The sequence below is a fragment of the Mytilus californianus genome, unplaced genomic scaffold (genome assembly GCF_021869535.1).
Source record: "Mytilus californianus isolate M0D057914Y unplaced genomic scaffold, xbMytCali1.0.p SCAF_3, whole genome shotgun sequence".
Classification (NCBI taxonomy): domain Eukaryota; kingdom Metazoa; phylum Mollusca; class Bivalvia; order Mytilida; family Mytilidae; genus Mytilus; species Mytilus californianus.
In genome coordinates, this window is record NW_026262679.1 from 84,698,267 (window position 1) to 84,724,278 (window position 26,012).

Here is a 26,012-nt window from a genome sequence, read left to right on the forward strand (position 1 = left end):
CGCACTCCAAGAACATCGATAAGATTAAAAAAATAAAGCAATTAAGAAGACTCGTGGCATAAATTGAATTTTAGTCACAAATAAACTCACATTTATTTATTTTCAGACGTTGCTTTACTGCAACTTTGAATGCGTCCTGGTCATGTATTGATTTTATATCACTAGGAAGCGCATTCCAATCCTTAAAAGTATTATAAATGAAAAAAGAGGTTGCGTCCACTCTATTAGCTGTAAGAACAACACAATTGAATTTGCGTGATCCAGTGTTATATCCGTGTTGTTCTTCGACATTTCTTAATTTTCTTTTAAATATGCGTGTTCTCATGTTAATTGCTTCACTCTATTTTCAATTTAAAAAAAAACCAACACTTGATAGTTCCGGTTGGCGGACAATAGACCTTGGATCAAGATTTTTTTAGGAATCTAAGTTTTGTTTATTTGGCAATTTGAATTTTATGTTTTCGAGTCTATGATACTCCGGCATACCACGAAAAACAGCAAAAGTTAAAGTGACAGTGGATAAGAGCCATAGCTTGCTTTACGATACATATATTTTAATCTAAAATTTACCTTTTTGATAATTGAGTTCACTGTATTTGCACCTGTATTTTCACCTGTTTTGATGTATGTCTAATCCTGAATATCAAAATGTTTGCTGTGATTCAACAATGTGATCATTAAATTGTATTTTAAAATGTGTTACCTTCTTCAGTTAACGTTTTGGACCAAATACAATGCATTCGGTTTGCCCAGGTGTAAAGATAGCTTATTGTCAACAAGACTTTAATCATTTCCTCTAGATAACTTCTGTGTCCTTATGAGAAAATATAATAGTGCTGTCGTTTGTATAAAGCACGAGTTTGCAGTCTGACTTGATACTTATAGATATTTCGTAGTAATATACTCTCTGTCCCATCGTTTGGCGTTAACATATGTATAACTGATACGATGTGCCTGTATCTCAACTCAAAAGCGACATGTTTCGAGGGTACAAGAAAAGTCGCCTGATCTGTAAATTTACCGATTGTATGATAATACCTATTTTGACATTTTGACATTGTGAATTCACATAGCAGATCATGCATGCAAATCAGGAGATTCATACCCGCTCCAGCTCCGTTTGAAGATCATGTGACTTCTTCAGGTTATGTTTTTTTTTATTCGTACATTCTTTGTTTATTTACGAGATTTGAACATCGGTTTACTGCCTCTAAATTCAAATATTTGAACGTTTTGATGACTACTAAGGTCTTCTGACAATCTAAATAAGTCATTAGGTTCATAATACTAATTAAATAGATTTATTAAACATACATTGTACTATGTGAATTTTTAGTTCAGGGGAAGTGGCTATATATATATATATAGCATTTGATTTCTTTGTTCTTTCTTTGATGATATTCTGTATTGTATCCTGTTTTTTAATTGGACCTTTGTTGGTATACGTCAAAGAGAGAGGCGAACGATATCAAAGGGACATTCAAACTCATAAGCCGTAAATAAACTGACAACGCCATTGCTAAAAAGAAAAAAGACCAACAGACAAACAGACAAACAGACAAACAACAGTACACATAACACAACATAGAAAACTAAAGACTGAGACGGAGATAGGAAGTTATCATTGAGTTTAACATATTTCTTATGACGATGGATTGCCTTCTTTTTGACGAAATCCTCACATATCTTTTATATTTATTATTAAGTTTCGTTATATTCATCAAATGAATAATGGTTGTTATTTTTTTTAATTCAACTGAAAGAGCATTAACTGTTCATCTATGATACGAATATTTAATTTGATATAATGTAAAATATTATTAGGTTGTCTTACGTATCGTAACTTGACCATCATTGTCTAGTACATTAGCAAAATGAAAGTATCTTAGTCTCAAACACAGAGACACTTTAATTTCCCACCCCACAAAAACATGGGAAATACTTGCAAATAGTTCACAGTTTCCATCTCAAATACAATATTTGATTTTTCAAATGAGGGGTGGGGGCAATCAAATACCGAAATAAAAACGAAAAACAACAACATGGTTAAATGTTAACTAAGATAAAGCTGTGTGTTCACCTTCACGTGCTATCTTCTTTGGTGGATGGTTGACTTGCTTGCATTGATACCAAAATTTTACTATTCTGTATTTAAAATTTACAAAATTTGATAGAAAACTTTGATATTTGAAAACTAAAACCGTAGATGAACTCACCAGGCTGTTTTATGCGTAGCATTTAATGTGTTCAAGGAAAATCTCAACAGGAAAAAAAGAATCACATACTTATATCAAAGTATTGTATTATTGTCATTCAAAAGCAATTCTAAAAAGTTATCAAAATGACGGTGTGTGTTTTTTTTTTTTTTTTTTTTTTTTTAATTTCTTATTTGAACCTTTGATTTACATATTGTTTTTCTGGCATACGAATCGAAAGAAAATCAAAACATCTGAACTAAATCACAAAGGGGATGCCTTTCAACATTTTTTAATGTAACTGTCTCAGGTTAGGAGGCGCCCGAAAACATGTTTAACCCTGCTACATTCTGTTAATGCCTGTCCCAAGTCAAGAGCCTATGATTCAGTTGTTGTCGTTAGTTGCTTTATATTAGATTTGCATTTCGTTTATTATTTTGTACATAAATCAGTCCGTTATTTTTCTCGTTTTAATTGTTTTACATTTGTCATTTCGGGTCCTTTTATAGCTTCCTATGCGGTATGGGTTTTGTTCATTTTTGTTTAGTTGTTTACTTCTACGTCATTATGTTTTCTGGTGGATAGTTGTCTTATTGGCAATCAAACCACATCTTCTTGTTTTTATATTTGTTATTGTCTTATCCTCCGCGAACTTTTTTCTTCTTTTTTCCAACATTGCTTTTCAAGCATTTGTACACAATGGTTCCTATCGATTTTTCTGAGAATTTACCTAGAAATGCGCATCTAAGTCAACCTAAACTATACGCTGTATTTTATTTATTAAGGTAAGAAGAAAATTTGAATGGAACATAGATTGGGTGGGGGGGGGGGGGTTGTAAAATACACAATTCATATTTTTTTTTGATGAGTGAGATTCGTTCTCGACAAGCTAACATTATCACATATACTCAGTACAATTATACCCAAAAAAAACAAAAAAAACAAAAACAAAAAATACAAGGAAAAATTCTGAAGTAATAAAAAAAATAAAGTTGGAGAAATTAAGATAAAGCTAGTCAAGTCAATTCCTTCGTCAGAAAACACAACGATATTTTTAGTTTGGACTTCGTGGTTTTTTTAGCTGCATATTGCATGAATTGATATAAAAATTAAGTACCATTGTTTATTTATTTTTTGGTAATGCCGTTATCATATATTTCATAGAGACTAACAGAGCTGGATCCAGAGCCAATAACATAAACTAATCCCGTTCTATCCGGTAATGCGCTTTCATCCACATATCTGAAATATTGATAAAGAAAAATATTAACATCAATTATTTATCTATTTAAATTGTGATATTTACAGTCTTAATCAGAAAATGCAAAACAAAACCAAAGACAATATTGACACCCGTATTAATATACTAGCCAACAAAAGAAACGATACAAGGCAATGTATTTTCCATATATAATGAAATTGGATACACTGCACCAAGGTAAATAATTGCCCAATTGGTCTAATATTTACAGAGTGTTATTTTCTTATCAACACCATCCCATACCATTGATTTAAGGCAAATACGCGATTTTTTTTTGGGGCAACCTTTGTTATTCAAAAATCGTATTTTCACCCAAAAATTCAAAAATCGATATTAGAACTTAAAACTTTAGACTTAAACATGGTCCGCTTAAAATGTTGAATGCCTTTGCAGATATTTGAATACTTTATTCTCATCTTCGAAATTAAGTTCCGACTTTTGTCATCATTTTCCGCAAAAAAATATTTGACCCCTGTGTTCAATAACACGGTATTTTCTCACTTTCCAATTCGGTCAGATTCTTTTAATCATATGCATTTGCTTTGCAAATGAATGTTTTTCATTAGATAATTAAACAGTTTTTCCTTTTTATTATATTTTATGATACATTGGAGTTCAAACTTGTGTATCGTTACTTATGTTGACTAGTATATGATAAATTTGGTGTTCTCTTCATTACGATATACTTGTCACCATGTACACTTTATTCGATATTGATTATGCTCAATGAACAGTTAATTTGTTGGGCACTTTTTGCCGATTCTTACGTTTTTCTAGTGTTTTAACTGTTGTTTGTCGTTTTGTCTCTTTCTTTTGGCAATGTGATAATTTTCTTTCATGGACTTATGATTATCTACCGTGTTGGAAACATTTTACTTTTTTTTCAGTAGACATTTCCTAGACTAAAATAAACAAACATTTACCCTATGTCCGAGATCAGACAATCCCCAGTAGAGTTGTTCTGGTATAACAGGTTCCATGCTTGATTTGTTCCTCCTCTTCGGTGTACGGATTGGAATGATAGAGCTGTGCCAATAACATTGAACACGTATATCATCCCTGATCTTGATGCTGTGACTATCAGTGGAGCTCCACTATGTGTACCGAAGGCAACAGCTGTAGGTTCAACGCCCTTTAAAATATTTATTCATATTCTATATTGCCGAATAATATACAAATGTAAATACTTTACTAAATAGTAAAAATTATAATGAAAATACCGAACTTGAAGGTAAATTCAAAACGGGGAAGTCCACAAAAGCTGACAAAATCAAACGTTAGACTTTATCAACCAACGGAACAAATGGCAACCAGCTTTCATTTTTCGAAGAAAGTGGTGGGTTAAGCCTGGCAAAAGTGCATACTTTGCTATAAATGTCTTCTTCTTTCTAAATATAGCGATCCTTTACTTGTCCATTCTCAAAACACATATCTATCATGTCATTTGGATAACATGTCGACGTTAATTTTCTGCTTAAATAATCATCAAGGATACCAGACTTACAATTTTGTATGCCAGACGCGTGTTTCGTCTAAAACAACTCATCAGTGATGTCCGAAAAAAAAATAAAAAAATAATCATAACGCAGGAAGATGAAGAGCATTGAACATGTTGAGGACCCAAAATTTCGAAAGATTTTGCCGAATACAACTAAGGTAATAAACGGATTAGATCGACTGATTTAAATAAAAGGGTTCCATATTCGTATATATAACACACCAACTATATTGAAGTGACTGCATGGTAAGTATGATTATCATTATCGACTGACAAATATAGATGATCTACAAGGTTCTACATGCCACCATACATCGTGTATTATATTATAAATTAAACTGACGAGGAAAGGCATCGATCAACTTATGAAAGCTATATTTAGAATCACCATTTGTAATTGTAATTTGGTTTTGGTTAAGAATTTCATTTTCATTTAATTTAATTTTTTTAACAAGCCTAACAAGCCTAACGAAATAGCAGTTTTGAGCCATCTTTAAACGTTATATCTTTCTCTAAGTCAAAGTTAAATTATAAGCCTGGTATCTTTGGTGATTTTAAATGGCCAAAATAAAATGTTCCAATAACGGTAATATTGATATCAAGACACCACAAGTCATTTATCATGGTATAAGCAAAATTCGTCTAAAATCTGTGTATCATTCCACGTATCTACGCGGTCAACGAATCTGGTTTCTCTCCGTTTGGAGTTGTTCGTATGATTCTCTTCGTTTTTTTTTCTCTTGGTTGGTTTGTAACAAACGGGTTGACAAGTTTAGATCATCGATAAGCTTCTGTTTTCTATTACTTACATAGTCATCCGATCTGAGATCCATTTCGCCAGCTGGTGATAGATTGATATTTTCACAGTCACCGTTAAATGTGGAAGAATATTTGTTGATAGCCTCTCTTTCCATGTCATCGCCGGTATCATATACACGCTGAAAAGTGGCAGTATTCCACATTGAAACACTGCGACTGCCATATGCATGAATGTACTGTATAAGGCCCTGGCTGTTTAGACCATCCATTCCACTTACATGTAAACGACCTGAAGAAAAGCGTATTACTAAATATGATTTGTATTCTTATATGACAAAATCCATGGAATACATACTTTCAATAGTATTGTTACTTGTATTATATGGTAGTTAATATCATATAGCAAATGTTTTTACAAGACACCTTATTTGGAATCATGTATCCTCATATACCCTTGGACAAAAGAAACACAAGTTTTATAGTCAAAAATATAATAATACGGTTTAAAAATAAAAACTGGTAGTTATCATCACAAAGTTGTTTTTTTTATCTTTTCTGGTTGTTTTTTTTTTGCTATTTTTTGCCATGGTGTTGTCTTTCTGTTGGACTAATGATTTTTTAAAGCCCTCTTTTATTCTTTTTCAAATCGTTCAGTAATAAGAGACATTTTATTAACAATGAAACAAACTTCGTTCATTTGAAATTATGGACGTCACTTTTATCGATGCATGTCGAAAAAGTACACATTAAGTTGCAGAATTTGATTCAGTATATATTTCCCCAAATTTTTTTCTTTTAGCCCTGAGTATCCGAGTAATGAAGTTGTTTACAAATCAATATGACAGGAAAATTATTACATGACTAATATGTATAAAGTTGGGTATATTGTACAATTTCTGGCCATAACACTAAAAGGTACATTGTACAAAGTCTACCAGTTTGCCCGCAAAAAAACAGCCTTTTACCAAGTCAGGAATATGACAGTTGTATTTCCATCGTTTGATGTGTTTGAGGAGGGACGAAAGATACCAGAGGGACAGTCAAACTCACAGATCGAAAACAAACTGACAACGCCATGGCCAAAAATAAAAAGACAAACAGACAAATAATAGTACAGATGACACAATATAGAAAACTAAAGACTAAGCAACACGAACCCCACCAAAAACTGGGGGTTATCTCAGGTGCTCCGGAAGGGTAAGCAGATCCTGCTCCACATGTGGCACCCGTCGTGTTGCTTATGTTATTACAAATCCGGTAAATAGTCTAATTCGGTAGGTCTCATTCGTGAAAAGGGAAGGGTATTTGATTTTTGAGCTTTTGATTTTGCCATTTGATAAATGAATATCCGATTTGAATTTTCCTTGGAGTTCGGTATTTTTGTTATTTTACTTTTATATCATATTTTAAGAACAGAGGTTAAACACTAATCCACCATCATCATCGCTGACCTGTTCCTTTTTGGCATCTGGCAGACTTTCCTTTAATTTCAAATTTAACGTAGCTATATTCCAGCAGTATATGTATATTAAGATATGAAGTGTGTATATCCCTGGTAAAAGGTAATCAAGGGCTTGCGGTACATATAATGATTTCCTTCCCTTTTTTCCTACAGAAAAGTTGTTGATCGAAAAATTCTTTATGGTAAAGTTGAAAAGTCTTGAAAAATATGATAGTTGATACGTAATTCCTCAGACTGAATTTCCTATTTAGATATCCATGATTAATTGCACTGCTGGTTACATTATGGGAGCTGCTTAGATAAGGTTGAAATCAATTTCATGGAAAAGTTGCCACCATTATTGTGTTATCCGTTAACAAATATCTGTGTTTAATTTGACCAAGGTGGTTGTTTTATTTGTCGAAGATACAATCCTGTCCTTCTTTTCTCGTTCTTTCTTGAAAAATGATTTTGACTCATAGCCAGATTTTAAATCATTAATATGAATAGCAACGCGATGAATAATGTATCGTAAGTCATGCATTTGAGAAAGCCAGTTTCGCACTAATGCTTTTTAAACGATATTTGAACACACTTTGACGGTTTTTTTTTCTTTCTGTTGACACCAAAACACGATTATGTCCTTTTTATATGACTTCATTATTCGTGATTGCTTTTTTCATGCACAAATTAGCGATACAACAAGGAAGTTATGAAAATTATTGAATTTCAATCACACAAGTCCTGAGAAAACCCGAAAAAAAACCAATGAATAAAACTGGGTTTGAAAGGTTAAAAACGTCAGCACTGGTAAATGAACTTCAGTCATAAACGGTTTTATCTGAGCATCATCTGAAAATTCTACAAATCAAAACGTTCAGTCTTGTTAAGAGTTTATATTATTTATTAAATATTTTTATTTTTTCAATACAAAGCTGTTTAGGCTTTTCCCTAACAGTCATTTTAGGACTGGTCAGAAGCTTTTCAGACAGTACAGTATGGTGTTGTTTTGTGCAGTTAAATAACAACTACTGAACAGTCTGGACGTCAACTAGACATATCTACTTTGACTGCAAGCATATTGTCTGAACAATTTGCCGCAGTGGATAAGTCTTAAAATCGACTTAAAATCTGATCATGACTGAGTATAATTTATTGTTCAGTCCTTTAAGAGCTATTTAGATAAAACAAAATACCGTTCAAAATAAGTTAACAATGAAAAAATTAAAACTTACGCAGCAATTTTCTTTTTCAGTTTTTTTTTTATCTTTGCATGTAACAAAAAAATATCTAAAAGATGGAAAATTTATATAAATAAAGCTTTCTTTTTTACCTAAATCAGCATCGTTGTTTATCTTTGCTTTATTATCAGCTCCTACTAAAACTTCATCAATTGCACCATCTGTCATAATAATATATTTCTTCATTATTAGTTTTATATTCTTTCTATGTTTTATTTTGTTTTTGTTCTACGATTAAATTTGTTTTAGACTTTTTTATACATTGAGACAATCCGAAATCTGTCAAATCATTTAGAAAAAAGCGAAATAATTTTGTAAAGTAGCTCAAATCATGTTAACCAAAAATAAAGCTGTAATAACTGTTTGATGTGGTAATTTAACATCTATCCGACAAATGCATCTTGTTTCCTTTGCATTATCCTTGCATAATCTCTATACAGGATATGCATATAAGTAGCACACTTCTAATGCGAGAGCATTGTTTGCTTTCGAATTAAAACAAACTTTCCTTTCTTCAATGAAACCTGCATGTATATATATATATATATTGATCAACAAATGCGAAATTTTACATCCATAATAAATGAAAAAAAGAAATTGTTTATACTAAAAAGTACATAGAGTCAAAGTGTAAAGATTATAACATTTTGCTGTACTGGAGAATAAAACAATATGATTATCTTTTATATGATCAAAGGTCAGGTTTCATATGAAAAGTGATAGTTACGACAACAGAGGTCAAAATCAGATCTGTCCTTAGGTCTGGCCAGGTTAGAACAGCACCTATCTGTATATGCTTATAGAATTTAAACACACATTAGAATAACATGTTCTAACAACGATCATCAGCGTATTCTTCACACGTTTTTTTTAATAGCATCTTCAACAGGATACAATGATAATTCAGTGAATATGGCATGCTTATTTTTTCGAAAACAAAGTAAACTTGTATTCTTTTTCCCCAAAACCGTTGTCTAAAGATTGCTTGAGATATTGATTGATTTTTCAGCGAATACGAACACTGATACAAAATATCAATATGTAGCCTACATTGGATGAAGTTCATTTCAATTGTCCATTACTTACTATTATGGAGAGTCCTTGCTCTTGCAGCATCTGTGAAATCAAAGCCTTCGTTTTGCTGAGTTAATTTTTTAATAGCACCAGTGTTTGCAGTGAATAAATATGATTGGCCGTTGACAACTCCAATTTTTATATCACGTGGTTGGTAAAAGGAGAATATATGATGACGTTTCAGATTTGGACCTTAAAATTAAACTAGAGGCTCTAAAGAGCCTGTGTCGCTCACCTGCATCTTCAACAATGGCCATTTTTTAAGTAAAAATCAGTATCAAAGGGGAACAACTCTATTAAGAGTTAACTGAAAATTTCAGTAATACTGACATATTTGTAGATCTTATCCTGCTGGTAAGCTTTCCGTTTCAAAGTTTTTATTAACCTATTATATTTTTCAAGATAATAGGCAAAAAAAGCCAAAAAAATTGTAAAAAATTATCATTAAAGGGCAATTACTCCAAAACGAGTCTACTAAAGATTTCGGCCGTTTTGGCTCATTTGTAGATCTTGTTTTGCTCATCATGTGTGCTATTTTTAGTTTCTATCTATCTATAACAGATTTCAATATGATAGGAAAATCGTCATTAAAGGGCAATAATTTCAATAAGGTTTCGACTAACGATTTTGGTCATGTTGACATATTTGTAGATCTTGTCTTGTTGATCAATTTTGCTTAGTGTTGTTTCTATCTATCTATTATAGTTTTTAAGATATAAGACAAAAACGCCAAAAATTGGTAAAAATCGTCATTGAAGGGCAATTACTCGAATAAGGCTGACAATTTTGGTCATTTGAATTATTTGTAGATCTTATCTTGCTGTTCATTTTTGCCTTTTAAAGTTTCTGTCTATCTATTATAATTCTCGAGATAATAGCAAAAAAGTTTTTAAAATGGGAAAATTCGTCATTTAAGGACGTCTGACTTTTTCGATGCAAATAGACAATAGGTAGAGCTCAACATTTCGAATATTTTTGCTCTTGTCAGAATGTCTCTATTTATAGCGGTTTTCAAAATAATAGGCATAGATACTCCAATGACGATTGTGGCCAAGTTTGGTTATATGTGGCCCATTTGTTTCAGAGGAGAAGATTTTTGTAAAAGTTAATGAAGACGACGGACAACGGACGCCAAGTGATGAGAAAAGGTCTTTTGGCCTTTCGGCCAGGTGAGCTAAAAAGAGAAAAGCACATTAAATCGATACAATTCCATCTGTGGTGGAATTCTTGCAGTAGTAATTTCACTGATTTTATTACACATAATTTGAATACATTTATGACGAACAAGGAGACGAAAAGAAACACGTTAATCAAAGTTATCAATGACCATCGTCATTGTGAATAACAACATTAAAAACTAGCATACAGCTTTCAAAAAAATTCATACAATACAACACGCTAAATCGGCCGAAACTGGATGCGTTGTGAATGAGTCCAGTAGAAATAGCCTAAGATCGGACAACCACCAACAATATATCTGATCGAAATCATTAAATAATTTTTTCAAGTTTCAACATCGAATTCTATTGTAAATCTAAAATTTTGAAGTACTTTGCTATTATGTTGTACATATAAGGCATTATGTAATAATTTGTAGTAATATGTCATTATGTTATATTTTGAAGTAACAAAGAAAATATCATATTTGTAAGACTAAAAAGTATGTATACTGCGAAGCCACTGTGATATGAATGTATAATCGCTATGGAATACATGTATATGTTACAGTAAATGTGAATGATAAGGAATTATGTATATTCCTGAAATATTCAGGGTGTGCGTAATCACTGGTCACTTTAATGATAATCACTAAAATTTTCAGGAATAATGCAAAAAAAAGCCATCACCACTAGAAAAGGTGTCGGGGATTATATATAATAACTGGAATGAAGGGACAATGAATAAAAGTTATATAATTTATTCTATGAAATCATATTTAAACAGCATTATCTTTAGAAACTCTAATACAAATCATTTATTATTTCAAACTGCGTTGTAAATTTGGATGACATCTACTATTGCACATTTACCAATCAACCATTTTAATTCTCTTCTTTTCGTTTTTTTTTCCAACAGCATCCATTTTAAAAAGAAACATTGTCATTCAAATATTGAATCATGATTTAACCTCACGTTGAAGTGAAAAAACAGTGTGCATTATGAACATCTGACGGTTAAAAAAATGAAGTTAATCAGCCTGTTTAAATTGATTTCTTTTGTAGGATCAAAGCAACATGTATTGTTTCGTAGCCAGGTAATATCCTTTTCAGTCCTTTCATGAATAAAGACCATTATATTTTTTGGGTCTCCCTTTGCGCGATCAACATGCTGAATCGGTATCAAAACATTACAGCCAATATTTGCCTCCTTTAAAATTGTGTTCAATCTGCAAAGCATACGTTCTGTCTTTTTTCCAATACGTTTAGTTGCATTAGTTTGCTAAGTTTTAAGTTAAATTCCTTGTTCATTGGAACATAGAAAACTTAAAACAGATGTTCAATAACCTTCATCGCCATTTCTTTTGCAGCAAAGCATACATGCACTGTGCATTTACATTCAGAACATTAATGTGCAATTGACGCTATTTTGGGCAAACAATAAATTCATGTCATACATATGCAAATATCACTATCATTGAGAATGTTGGTATTATTAATTTCAATTTCAAATACTTTTTTGTTTATGAGTTCACGTGCTTCAACACAGTTTAATATCACTGGAAAAAAACATAAATGCATTTTATAATTCAAATTAGATTTGATGAATTGACAGGGAATGCAAATTGTCCACTTAAACCTTTAAAAAGTAAGAAACAAAGATGATTCATTTGTCTTCATTTGATTTTTTTTTTAAACAAATGATCTTTGTATTATTGTTTTATTGATTATCCCTGAAATAATATCATGGAATTTGTAAAATAATTCTTAAAGATTTCAGTGATTAGGTAAAATCACTGGTCATTTTCAGAGATTATATAATGATTTTAGTGATTATTCAAAATCCCTGAAAAATCAGGGATTCTACATAATCCCTGATTATACAAATTCACTGTAACATATATACTGTAATCAAGGAGAGAAATGTGGTAGAACCAAGAACCGAATTCCCCCGGTATTTGTTTCACCTATAAGGTCAAAATCAGACATACTAGAACATTAAAGAATCTGCATAACATACAATAAAGTATTTGCATAGTGATACAAAAAAAGCAAAAGGTAAACCATCATGTATATAAGGACAATTTTGATACACAAATGCAAATTTCACTTTCGTAAAATTTTGAAGCGATAGGCATCTCTATATAAAATGAATTATTTGTATCAGCGATACAATACAAGTGATTGGTTTTAATGCCAATAATAACTGAGGTTTGTTTAAGAATGTTCTCTTTATACATTATTTGGGTAGAACTCGAAATGTGTCAAAATGTATTCAAGTTGCAGTTTTAAGCTCCATGTATCTTTAGGCAATTATACATTGGTGTCGTTTTAATACTTTTTTCTCCCCGGTTACAAAGCGTCGTGTCAAACATGTCAAAATTAACTTTTTTTGGATCAGAATGCCACAATATCGACAAAACAGTAAATTACCCGAAGACGTGGTTTGAGTTATAATTTTAAGGTTTACATTGTTTTAAGCATCACCACACTTCATAGCTTTTTAGGACAGATAATTAGATACCAATCACGCTTTATGTAATTATGTATCATCAGATGCATAGGGTCATAACATTATAGAAAATTCATGACGAGCCTACAGTTATTTCAATAAGAAGAATTTGATAAAAATTACCTCCGTCTCTGTCACTAGCGTCCATGTCGAAATTCGTCCAGTTTTTGACACCAAGTGCATATATCTCTATAATCCTGTTTTGTGTGATATCAAACTTGACCACGGCATTATTTTCCTATAACACATGACGACATCTATCAACATGAATTCATGAAACACCCTGCTTTAGAAATCAAGAAAATATATGCTTTTCTTCAGTAAGTAAGATTGTGGTAGAATTGTATTTATTCTACAATAAAGGGTTCATACCATATCCTCAATTAAACTGTAAACGTGCCAATCGTTATTTATTTCTTGAAATTTTAGATTATGAGTAAACTCAAGCGATCAATTGCTTTAGAACTAAAATTCACAATTACGGTTTTAAATAATATTTTTTTTTCTCAACGTTATAAATTGGTCGAATTTGTAAACCATATAAATTAATCTCATTTAAAGAAAGAATCGTTCAGCTTAAATGACATTGTTCTTCAATGTCTTGACGAAGTTTGAAATTGTGCAACCAACTTATTTTTTCGAAGTCTAAATGATGTTTCAACGTTCCGAAATCGTACAAAAGAGTTCTTTGCAAAAGACGGAATTATATTCACGATCAACATGAGAACTTTCGTCAAAAAGAGATACAATATACTAGGTTGGTTGATGATGACTGGTAAATAACTGCTTTTAAAACGTCCAGCGGCTCATGCGTATTCAGAATGATTGATTGATATACCGATATGTTGCTTTCTTATAGACCGACACGCTGAGTTAAATTCTTAACTCGCAGTTACTGAAAGCTAGTTCAGAGACAATAACAACTAATAAATAAATCATGTTATCCCAGACTAAAGTATCAACCAGTACTAATCCAACGTATTTCGTATAAAGACGTCATGACCAGTTTGAGAAAAGCATAACCTTTTTTGCGCAAGGTCAAAATATAAGTTCGTAATATCGACAGTAATGTTTTGTTGTTCATCACTCTACCAGTTTAAGGGAGAGTTGAGTGCTCACAAACATATTTAACCTAGCCAATTTCTTTGTGTACCTTCCAAAGTATTTAAAGAAAGGGGCATGTAGTCAAGTGGTTGTCGTTGATTGCTGATGTCATACTTGTTTTTCGATTTAATGCTGAAGTAAAATTCAACCCGTTGTTCTTTTTTCTTTTTAATTGTTTCACATTTTTGACACCTAAGGGCCTTTCGTAGTTTACTTTACGATATCGGTTTTGTTCATCGGTGAAGGCCGTATGGCGACCTGTAATTGTAATCATCTTTGTCATGAACTTTTTGGTGATAGTAGTATTATTGGCATTCATACCACAACTGCCTAATTTTATATAATTGTCTTTTTTAGATACTCCCTTATGGAGGTTTTCAGTGAAGTGCAAAATGATCTCTTAAAACTTCAAAGAAATCATAGAATGATAAATGATGATGCATATGACTTTTTTTTTGTCCATTGACGAATTCATAAAACATGGTAAATATGAATTTGCTAACCCTTAGAATTGGAATTGAAAGTAACGCTTTTCGATAAATTCTACCTTAAATATGAATTGTTTTTCAATGAGGTAAAATCGACATTTAATTATTACTTTAGCAGAACAAGATGGTAACAGTAGAAAAGTAAATAAGGAAGCTTGCTAAAGAGCAAACATAATGATTGCTTTTGTAGTTTGTATTACACAACTCTCTAACAAACCCCATATAACCTTACTGCAATATGACAACAAATATGTCAAAATGTAAAAATGATAGTCGTAGCTACATACTTGAAGAGATATATATGCATATCGATCGTCTTGATCGATAGCGACAGATTCTGGTTCTAAATCTTTAGAAAATGTAGTTTCTACGTTGGCACTTTGGTCACCTCGGAATATGTAACGGACTCCGTTTCTAATATATTCGTTCACTCTGTAAATATAACTGTTCTATATAACATGTTTTATCGAAGACATTGGTGTCTTAAGCTTTAAGATACGATCTCAATAATTATGCAACTTAAGTGATGAGGCATATCGATTTCAAAACAAAATTTTCTAAATAAACATACATGCAAGCAAAACTTATTCCTTTTAAGTATGAAATAGTGTTTCGTACAAGCGACACCATATGTTTGCAATGACATAATTGATTGTATAGGTATTTTATCTAGTCCTTCCAGTAGCTCGGTGAATGTGATGAACATTTTAATCTCTTCTCATTGACGTAGACGCAGTTATGGTCATCGTCATTATACATGTTATACATCCCCTACTCTTCATGGTGTCTTCTGCCATTCATACAAAAGCCTTTAGGTATTCATTACATTTGTACGAAGCTTTATTAAAAACCCCTTCATAACTTTATTCTCTTTACAACTTATTTTTGAAACCACTGTTACAAACCCCCATTGATACAAATACAAACTTACAGCTATAAACTCGGATATTGCCAGTCACAAACTTTTCAGACCAGTTCGCATTATGAAAAGGATAAAAGATCCTTTCTAAAACCTTCCTTTGCCAACAAAGATCTCGATGCCATCAACTTGGGCAATATCCTGTATCATAAATCAGTTCACTCGAAAATACCTCCCGTATTTAAAGATCAGACTGTACCTGTCATTTCTTATACATTCCAGCAACGCTTGCATACGGAATATATATCTCCCAGTTGATACGATATTCCAGGGCTTGTATTTACTATCATGATTTCCTTGATAGAGGGTTGCTTCTCACAAGAAAGTTATTAATCCAAGAGTTCCATGTGGTGAAGTTGAAGTCATCCCTTCGTAAATTTTACGGACGCCACCACGAGTTGGTTGACCGTTATGGAATATCCGTTTCACATATAATAGCGGATATGTTCCAATTGTCGTAACTACAATCCCGTCCCCCTTTCCCCGAATGTAACCTACCGAATTAGACTTATTACCGGGTTTGTACTAACATGAGCAATACGACGGGTGCCACATGTTGAGCAGGATCTGCATACCTTTCCGGAGCACCTGAGATCACCCCCAGTTATTGGTGGGGTTCGTGTTGCTCAATCTTTCTATGTTGTGTTTTTGTGTACTGTTGTTTGTCTGTAAGTCATTTTCTTTTTTTAGCCATGGCGTTGTCAGTTTATTTTTAACTTATGAGTGTGAATGTCCCTTTGGTATCTTTTGCCTCTCTTTTATACCTAAACCAAACCAATTACATGTACAACTAAAATTTTCAATTGAAAACCCGTGTTTCAGGATCTCAATATTGAGGACTTCAAGTTTTTCGTTTCTGCCATGGTTTTGTCATTTCATTTTCGACTTATTAATTTGAATGTCCCTTTGGTATCTTTCGCCTCTCTTCTATAGTAAGAATAGGTCTCAACGTAAATGCGTGTTTAATTTTGCTAACGAACTAATTAGCTCATAACATCTTAGTTTTACCAGTACAGTAGAGAATGCTGACCCTTCCGGAGCACCCGAGTTCACCTACCGAATTAGACTTACTACCGGGTTTGTACTAACATGAGCAACACGACGGGTGCCACATGTTGAGCAGGATCTGCATACCTTTCCGGAGCACCTGAGATCACCCCCAGTTATTGGTGGGGTTCGTGTTGCTCAATCTTTAGTTTTCTATGTTGTGTTTTTGTGTACTGTTGTTTGTCTGTAAGTCATTTTCTTTTTTTAGCCATGGCGTTGTCAGTTTATTTTTAACTTATGAGTTTGAATGTCCCTTTGGTATCTTTTGCCTCTCTTTTATACCTAAACCAAACCAATTACATGTACAACTAAAATTTTCAATTGAAAACACGTGTTTCAGGATCTCAATATTGAGGACTTCAAGTTTTTCGTTTCTGCCATGGTTTTGTCATTTCATTTTCGACTTATTAATTTGAATGTCACTTTGGTATCTTTCGCCTCTCTTCTATAGTAAGAATAGGTCTCAACGTTAATGCGTGTTTAATTTTGCTAACGAACTAATTAGCTCAAACCATCGTAGTTTTACCAGTACAGTAGAGAATGCTGACCCTTCCGGAGCACCCGAGTTCACCCCTTGTTTTAGTTGTTCGTGTAACTTGACCTTTTGTTTTATGTGTGATATTTGAGGAAGGGTACGTGTAGTTGTTTATCGCATTTTTTTTTAGAAAGTGAGTTTGGATATCATACCCCCGTAAGACTGCTGGTGGTATCAACTATGGTAATTTTGTATTTAGATATCTAATGTTTCAATTAATGCTAATGATTTTAACGCCCTAAAAGAGCACAGGAGCGAAGTTTCAAATTAACCATATCTCTCAGTGAGACAACACCACAGATTACAGGAACATAATCTAAATGACTTCAATCGCATAACGGTTCAAGTGTTTGAACAGATTAATCACCTGAACCATGGTCCAGATCAGGAAAGATTACAAACAATTTTTAGAAACAATTCGTTTCATCGTTTTCTTTGAATAAAGACCAAAGATTTTGACATTTCAAGTGATCCATTGGTTAAACGTTTCTAATAAAGCATTGCGCTGCACTGTATGGTGATATTCCCTCTGATAAAGTTTGATTAATATTTTTTTAACATGCAAAAAAGTACTATTTTAAAGGCTTTGTTTCAGAATATGTAACCAACAGTATATAAGAAACTCCAAGCTAGACACTTGCTGCTACTTGTAATAATCACTAAGGAGATTTTAGAATTTTAGAAATTGTTCCCAAGAATGTCACTTACCTATCAGGTCAGTTTTGTGTTTGGATGGAAGTATGGATATTTTAATCACAAATTGGTAGGGCAATATCTGTAAAATTGATTTGAAACAATCATAATAATCTTCAAGTACATCTTTGATATCCTTGACGGGTTGACGGTACTTTTTGTTGTTAGTTCTTGTTTGTTACAACTGCTCGTCAACATTTAATTCAAGAAAGCTGGCAATAAAAAACGAGTCAATGAAAGACATACAACACTGTGACTAAAAGAAAAGGAAATACCAGACGGCCGACAGGTAACGAAAAAATCAAGTTGAATGGATTCCATAAATGTTTGACCTAAAGCAATTTTTGACTATGTCTGTCTTAACACGCTTCTGGTGCATTGAAATAAGTACAGTATAATTTTATAACTTTGAATATGGTTGATATCATTTTTTGATCAAACGATGACGTTAGTTTGTATGACCGTTGGCCAAGATAACTACAAGTAGAATAAAAGCATTTTAGAAAATCAATGTCAATTTGTCTTTCAGAGGGAAATCCAATCGCACGCCATCCTAACAACGTAATTATGTTCAATAGTGGGTACCTTAGCAAGTAAAGTGATTTATATATATAGATTGCCGATTTTAAAAGCATAGAATCTTACCTATCGTTAAAACTATCAAAGTTAGTATTAACTTCTGGCGGAAATCCTTGATCGTTTTTTATGATAACAGAGATTGAACCTCGTGGATCTTCAAACGTATTGTGGAGTAATCCTGGTTTGCCTTCATTTGCTACAATTAACCTGGAACAGTCAGATGTAAATGCCATGTCCTTTGGTGTATGTCCGGCTGAAATGTTTGAGTATGAGCCAGTTGTAAATGCATTCAGTTGTTTACTTAACTTAGAAAATGAGACATGGAAGGATGTAATTTGCGACATATAAAGCCTGATACAGTTACTTCTTGATTTCAATATAAAATAGATTAAATATGAGGTAAAACATGCTTTTATATACTTGGAGAGCCTGTGAAATTCTTAGTCACCAATGCAAGAAGATCAAGACGCAAATATCAATTCTTATAAATAGGATCTAAAAAATGCACAAAATGTACTACTTTTTCGAAATATTAACACTTCCAAGAAAACAACCATTTGAAATGTATGTTTTAGTGATGAAAGACAAGTTTGTATGATTTTTAAAAAAGTTAATGCAATACCTGGAACACGCCCAATTTTTGTTAATTGGGAGTCAAAATGTGTGAAGGGAAGGAATAGTTCTACATGTCCATGAGCGGTCACTGTGTTACTGCCAATGGCTACAGCAACTGTGTCTGAGCATGTCTCAACATCTGTTATTGGACCATCACCAACCGTGTTGAAATGATGAGTGAGCAAGATGGTTGGATTATCCTTATGGGTTAAGTCAATAATGTGCATCAAGTTGGTTCCGGTACCTGCAAATTAAAATAGATGAAAATAATGGTCTTAATTCTTAAACCTGACACGTTGTTTGTTATATATATATATAGATACATTAATATTCTTAATTGCCTCCAATATTACATAACAATTTAAGTGTCGTTCTTTTAATACGCAGTATATCACTTTTGGTCATATAGCTCATTGCGTTTTTAGGTATTAATTAAATATCTTTTGTTTTGAAATATTTGGGTTTGAGAGTTCCTGGTAGAACTGTATAAAGTGATGCTCTTATTATATAATGAGCTACGTCGGATAGAAGTTGACCTTATGCAAGTGTAAGTATACACGTACATGTGTAAGACTTTGATTGATTTGGAACATTCAAATACGAAATAAAAGATGAATTTTGGTCTGTTTTGTGGGGTTCTGGTATACATCAACTCAATTTTCAACAGTAACAGACAGTGGTTGTTGTTTGTTGCTGTATATCATATTTGTTTTTCGTTCATTATTTTGTACATCAATCAGGCCGTTAGTTTTCTCGTTTGAATTGTTTTACATTTGTCATTTCGGGGCCTTTTATAGCTTACTATGCGGTATGGGTTTTACTCATTGTTGAAGAAGACCGTTCGGTGACCAATAGTTGTTTACGTCTGTGTCATTTGGTCTCTTGTGGAGAGTTTAACTTGTCTCATTGGCAATCATACCACATCTTCTTATTTTTATATTTGTATAGAGATTTTGTCAACTCGAAATAGGTTAACAGATGTATTAATAATCATTTGCATAAGGTCGATTTCTATCCGATGCAGATGAATTATATAAGTTTTAACTGTTTTCATATATTTCAAAACATTTGGTTACGAGCTTACCAAATGAAAATTATACCACGAACATGTGGGCACAAAAAAAATGTTATAAAACTCTTCTTAGGCAATATGTACAACTCAGCTTGTTTGCAATGCATGTATTTGCAGCAATGTTTTCAGATACACTATATCAATCATATTATGGGAGTGATGTCGATTAAAACAATTATTAGAACCAATATTAGAGGGTCCGGATGCGTTTACAGAATAGAGAATAATGGGCAAAATGAACAGAAAATCTACACAAAAAAAAAAAAAATAAAGAATAGAAAAAAAAGCATTAGAAAATAAAGAACAGAGAAAAATATGGTAAAAAATAAAAAATAGAGAATAATGGGGTGCTTAAATATAAAGAATAGAGAATAAAGGGCAAAAATGTAAAGAATAGAGAAAAATGACCCAACAAAATAAAGAATACAGAAATGAAGGACCCACTTCCAGACCCTCATATTACATAGCTGTATGATTCAACCTTTCAGTTTCCTGGTAAAAATATGACAAACAAGACATTAGTATACGCTATCATGTTTCTTTTAAAGTGCTTGTTTTGTATTTCTTTGTTAAATATAGGCAATGATGTGAATTCCTAATTAATTGGATATCTCTGTTTTATTGCTTATTTTCTTTCTATTCTTCTACTTATGTCTCAGATGACAAGGCTGGACGAATATAAATTCCAATATCGACGCAACAAAAGTTAGAAAAGTCTTAAGGCAGTTCATAAAAAAAAGTAGATTTTATTTCATATATACTATTTGCTTTTTAAGTTATAATATGTTAGGGATATGAACAACTTACATATCCTATAATGTACTGATGGTTATAATTTCAATCTCAAACTAGCTATGAAGAGAAGGAGTTGTCTTGTCGTGAGAATCAGTGTAAATGAGGAAATTGTTGCGTTTGAAGCGCTTTTGGGGCTTAATAAACCAATATATTGAAAGCCAATGATGTATGAATACTTGAACTCTTGACGAACTATATGACCGAAATGGGACATAAAAAAACGACAAAGCTTTGCCTGATGGAGTTGGAACCTTAATTCCAATGTAATATTGAGTATTATTTTTGCATCATTTTATATATTCATTATTTTTATTTACTTGAATTACAATTGATATAATGTCATAAAGATTCAATAGATAAATGTTTTGAAATATATAATCAGTTAAAACTTATATATATACGAAGAGCATCATAACTAAAAAGAAACAACTAAACAGTTCAACCAAAATAGTAAAACGTCAGCTTTGATTGTTTAATTCCTTTTTATTTTCCTAACGTCTCTTGGCAGGTTTCAGACATATTCAGGACGTGAACAAACTAACAAGAAATACATGTACATTTGGAAAGTTCTCTATGGTAGGCCGACTTAAAAGAGGAAGGGAATTTCGATTGACACGGGAAAATGATATGGAAAAGTATATGTTGGATATAGGGTCAGACATTTTGCCTTGCAACAGACCACCAACGGACACCTCAAAGAAATGTTGCAAGGGTTATATAAAATCCAGAGAGCTTGGCTATTTCCTTACACGTCCCTATTTCGATCGGACGTGGCTGCGTATTTATACATTCCGCATATCCTAATAAATATCTTATCAGTTTTGATGGACTTATTGGAGGTTATTATAATAAAAGTCTAACTTTACGAAGTCATTCTTGTACTTTCGTTTTTTGTAGATAAATGTCTCATTGACAATCCTACCACATCTCCTTATTTTAGACAACTTAGAACATATTTTACCTACATTAACATAAAGTTCACTAAGTCTTATTCTATAAATATTCATGTGATACATGTATTTGTTTGAGCGAGACATTTCCTACTAACAGTTTATGTAAAAATAATGTGCAGCTAAGTCTATGTACTTGTACGTACTCATTTATAATAATTTCAACAAAAAAATAATCATTTATTTATTTATTTATTTATGTGTTTGGTTTTTTTTTTTTTTTTTTTTGGGGGGGGGGGGGGGGGGGAGACAAACATCACATTAATACTATACCTTGCCTTTCCCCCAAAATAATTCATACAGATACACAAGATAAATTGGAGAGATCCGTTTGCGTCCTCTTGTGCCCACAACTAATTTGCGCTACTAGTTTTAAAGATACTTAAAATCATTCGCGACAAAAATAAAGTAAATATTGCGCCAATTCATTTAAAAAAATTATTGACTGAAATTTTCCGTTGATAAATTAAGAAATGGTTAAGAAACTAAGGTTCCAACTCCCTCAGGCAAAGTTTTTGGCTATTTCTAGATCCTTTTGGTCATGTGGGCCTCAAATGGTTTCAAAAAATGTCCATTTTTGATAACTGGCAAAACAAAATACATAATATTGAGAAATAAGTAATTTAATTGTACATGTAAATACTTAAACATCAGTATAAGTTAAATACAAAATATGCAACCTTCAACTGAACGGTAAGCTTGACAACAACTCTGTAAAAGTGAACATCTTGTTTTATTAATTTTGCATTTACATTGTGTCATAGATCAAATTTATTCGTTCAGTGTTTGTTCATTTGTTTTTGTTAATATGTCTTTTGATTGAGTTAAGCCATTTCAATCAATATTTTATAGTGTGTCTTTCTATGTTGTGATGTTACACTATTGTTTCAGGTAAGATGAAGGTTGGCGCCTATTAAAACGTTTAACCCTGCTGCATTTGTTTGCACCTGTCCTAAGTCTGAAACCTGTTGTTCAGTGGTAGTCGTTTGTTGATGTGGTTCATAAGTGTTTCTCGTTTCTCCTTGTTTAAATTATAGATTAGACCGTTGGTTTTCCTGTTTGGGTGGTTTTACACTAGTCATTTTGGGGCCCTTTATAGCTTGCTGTTCGGTTTGAGCCAAGGCTCCGTGTTGAAGGCCGTACTTTGACCTATAATGGTTTACTTTTACATATTGTGACTTGGATGGAGAGTTGTCTCATTGGTACTCATACCACATCTTCTTATATCTATATATGGTGTACCAAGTAGTTCCCTTCGCAACGATTTTTTATGGCTCTACCATGCTAAAAAATTAGAACTTAAAGGTATTTTTTCTTCAAGAATCTGACAAAATAAATGATTTTATATGGTGAAACTATTTGATTTGAAATTTTAACTACCAGAAATATTTACAAATGTCCACTGTGTAACGATATATGTCCCCTATGATACGCTCTTTGTCCATTACGTCATTTTTTTTAAAAGAAATGTTTACCTCAAATTATAAAAAAACGTGGTGTTTATAAAATAAAATGTATTGTCTAAAACAATAATCATAAAAACATGCATCTGAGAAACCGCGTGTAACAACAATGGCTGCTAACATGTAAATACGTCCACTGCGCAACGGTCCACTACGCAACGTTTTCGTTGCGAAGTGGTCACAAACAGTTGAGAGGTGGACAAAACCCGTTCACCACGCAACAGGTTGTGTCCACTTCGCAACGAAAACGTCAGATACATGTTTTTATGATTATCGTCTTCGACAATACATTTTATTTCATAAACTCCACGTTTTTTATGGTTTGAGGTCAACATTTCTTTAAAAAAAGACGTTGCAAAGTGGACAGGTAAAAAAGTACGCTATCAATAGGACTTACAAATTGATTTAATGCAGACGAACAATATCATCAGCATCCATAGATGACCGCCATTTTACTATGTGAAGTTGTATTTTAATTTAGTAGCAAGTAAAAGGAAAGACCACAATTTCAATAAGTCTAGAGAATGATTATAATTTTGCCAATTGTTTCTTGTCGTTGCGAAATGGACATTTTTTAATCGACGCCATTTAAAAAATAACTAGCACAAATCTATTTGAACTTATCTAAATATTTGAATTCATTTTAAAATGTGCAGATGTAGCTCTATGGCATAACATGAAAAGGCGCAAAAAAGATTGGTAAATTGTATGAAATTTTGAAAATTTGGACGAACTTTCAAATGTGGACATACCGATTTTTTTTTTTTTTTTTTTTTTTTTAGCCCTTTGGTCGCATATTTTTAGAGAGTCCTTACCACAAAGCAGACAAACATTGCTGCTGTTGTCTATAATAAGTATAATTTATAGACTGAGACAAAAAAAATAAAAATTATATGATATAACAATTTAAGCCCTGGACAGAAAAGTGAACATTTTTTTATAAAACGCCGATATAGCTATTCACGTGTTTATGTCCTATATATATTTGGCTTTCGAATGTTTGGGTTCGAGCATTCCCGATGAAAGTTAATGCAGAAAAGCGCTTCGGACTCACGAAATTAATTACGTTATTTTCTTTACTAGCATTGGGTATAATCAACTCAGTAGTCAGTGCTTCCGTACTTCTACCATGGTATATTACAAACTTTACTTAAATTTTCCGTTGATAAGTCTAAATGAAATGATAATTAAGAAACTAAAGTTCCAACTCCCTCAGGCAAAGTTGACGTTAGATGCATTTGTTTATTATTATATCTCTTTTGGTCATTTAGCTCTTCATGTGTACGGTCTTATACATCTTTGGCTTTCAAATAGTGATTTTTTTTTCAGTTACCACCATTTATTAAGGTTTATTATGTACGGTAATCATATAAATATATGTACACGAAAATTGGAGCAAATGAATTCCCTAAATTGGCACAATTAATACCTTTGAAAAATTTAATATTTGGCGCAAATGATACATCTTGAAAAAAGCAATTGGCATAAACAGGACGGCTGCCAGATAAATGGTTTATGGCATTTCCCTGTACAAAAACAAACTTAGATATTTCCTAAAATAGGAGATGTCATAGATATTAAGAACAAACAAAGTTGGGTATATAAGAGAAGGTACAATAAGGCATCGCTCCTTTTGGCCCCTTGAATTCGAACATAAAAAAGTATAAAAAATCTACCAAATGACATCCTTCAGATGTTCATTGGACATTAAATTTGTCTTTAAGATATCATTCTTTATACGTTTGAATTGGGTCTTGCATATTTGCATTTGTTCTTTATAATTATTACAAAACTGCCTAAACTTCCAAAATTGTCTCATTTTAAGATATTGCCATTAATATTTAGATGTGAGCAAAGGCTTCATACAAAAAGATATTTTACTAAAAGATGTATTTAACAAAGATAATAAATTAAATGTGTTTGAAATATCTCTTTGGATAAGGCCTTGGCTCGTATCTATTAAGTTACAAAAAATACCTGTATAATGGCAATTGTAGGGTCATACATGTCAATTTCGACATGTTTATGACAACAAAGTGACATTACAAATGACCATTCAGCAATAAGGTGTCCAAGTTATGTCGACCTGTTCGTTTATCAATAAATCCAACATAATTTTTATGTGGTTGAATAAAATTTCTAAATATACAATAATACTATTTGCACAATTTCTCTCTTGTCATAACTCGTCTTTTGTCATTTGGGACATGTGACATGTGTAATTCGTGACTATGATACTAATAATTGACATTTCTGCACCAAAAAAGAACAGATCGTTTTATTTTAATCCACGACCTTTCGCAATCGAGGCGAACACGCTATCACGAGGCCACTGAGGTGGTTTGAAAGTAAATTGACATGATTTGTTGCTTAATTTATGAACTTTATCATTACTACTTTGTAAACATACCAATAACATATAGCATTCTTGTCTGAGTGTGATAGCTAGCTTTTGTCGCTCCATCTCTAAACATGCCATAATTCCCAGCAGTATTGTATGGTAGTTTAATATATGCTTTTTCGCGGAATTGTAATATTCCAGATACAAAAGGTACCATGACAAGACAAGAAATTAAATACCACATATCTGGTTTTCTGAGAAAAAAAGATATAA

The 26,012-nt window shown here is 32.4% G+C and overlaps 1 protein-coding gene across 1 annotated transcript; it reads right to left on the reverse strand.

The window, feature by feature from the left end:
• Positions 1 to 3,319: 3,319 nt before the first annotated feature.
• LOC127735273 (mesenchyme-specific cell surface glycoprotein-like) lies at positions 3,320 to 19,353 on the reverse strand. Its single transcript, XM_052245399.1, has 9 exons — positions 19,126 to 19,353; positions 18,570 to 18,756; positions 15,018 to 15,162; positions 13,262 to 13,376; positions 9,482 to 9,661; positions 8,488 to 8,556; positions 5,764 to 6,002; positions 4,380 to 4,588; positions 3,320 to 3,437 (listed from the first exon to the last, which is right to left on the reverse strand). The coding sequence occupies exons 1-9, from the start codon at positions 19,343 to 19,345 to the stop codon at positions 3,323 to 3,325; spliced, it is 1,479 nt and encodes a 492-aa protein (XP_052101359.1). The 5' UTR covers positions 19,346 to 19,353; the 3' UTR covers positions 3,320 to 3,322.
• Between the last annotated feature and the right edge of the window lie 6,659 nt (positions 19,354 to 26,012).